Here is a 1,172-nt window from a genome sequence, read left to right on the forward strand (position 1 = left end):
CTGACATAAATGATTAACGACCTCCCCCCCACCCCCCAAAAAAAGAAAAAAAGACAGCACTATCTTGACATGCAGAAATTCGTGTTACCATATCAAAGCTATTTACAACGGAAAGATGAAATACCTGAAGGTCGTCGTAGTATGAATGAGGAAAACATTGCTTTTCTTGCCTATAATTGCAACTGAAAAGAGAGGTACCCTAAGGCTGCCATACATTAGATAAAACTTTTTTATTTTTACATATATCAAAGTTTGCGGCTACTGTCATGCTTCTCACATAGCACTATTCATAATTGTTTGTCATAATGTCACAGAGTAATAACATGAAGGTCTTTCCAAGAAAATAGCTGATAATATTTTCCTCATTGGCGTCAAAACTGTTTCGAAAAAATAGTTGGCAACTCCAACCGCTTTACGAAGGACGAAGGAGGTAGGTATAAATACTCGGACGATTCCTGCAGTGCCATGACTCTTCTTGCAAGACGACACACCAACCGATCATGAGAGCTCAGCGACCAGTGGTAAGGATGGTTTGTGTGTGTATAAATGCATACATAATTTTTTAGATATTCCGAAAACTCATATTCGATTAGAAATGATAATCAATGGTTAATAATTTTCAGGTGATAATGGCTGCCATGATGGCCGTGATGTCCGTGGCAGCGGCTGGTGGTGGAGGCGGATATGGCGGCAGTGGAGGAGGTGGATTTGGCGGAGGACATGGAGGTGGTGGATTCGGAGGTGGTGGAGTTGGTGGAGGAAACGTCGGTGGCTTTGGCGGGGGACACGGCAGCGGTTTTGGAGGTAGCAGCTCCGGAGGATACGGCGGAAGCAGCGGAGGCGGAAGTGTATCCGCAGGAGTCTTGGTTGGCAGCGGGTCCCTTCCGAGCGGCGGCGGAGGCGGATACGGAGGCGCAAGCGGAGGCGGCTTCGGAGGTGGAAGTGGGAGCGGTTTTGGAGGCAGCTTCGGGGGCAGACATGGAGGCGGTTTCGGAGGTGGCTTTGGGGGCGTCGGAGGTGGTCACGGAGGCAGCTTCGGAGGTGGAAATGGAGGCGGTTTTGGTGGCGGAAGCGGAAGCAGCGGCTACGGGAAATAGAAATTTAAATAAATTAAGTGGCAAATCTGTATTTCAGAATTTTGAATTCCCTTCATATCTCTCTCCCTCTGCCCA

General features: G+C 48.0%; 1 protein-coding gene across 1 annotated transcript; it reads left to right on the forward strand.

The window, feature by feature from the left end:
• Positions 1-479: 479 nt before the first annotated feature.
• LOC119588414 (glycine-rich cell wall structural protein-like) lies at positions 480-1,128 on the forward strand. The gene is made up of 2 exons (XM_037937086.1): positions 480-521; positions 624-1,128. The coding sequence occupies exons 1-2, from the start codon at positions 501-503 to the stop codon at positions 1,095-1,097; spliced, it is 495 nt and encodes a 164-aa protein (XP_037793014.1). The 5' UTR covers positions 480-500; the 3' UTR covers positions 1,098-1,128.
• Positions 1,129-1,172: the final 44 nt, after the last annotated feature.

The sequence above is a fragment of the Penaeus monodon genome, chromosome 23 (genome assembly GCF_015228065.2).
Source record: "Penaeus monodon isolate SGIC_2016 chromosome 23, NSTDA_Pmon_1, whole genome shotgun sequence".
NCBI lineage: Eukaryota > Metazoa > Arthropoda > Malacostraca > Decapoda > Penaeidae > Penaeus > Penaeus monodon.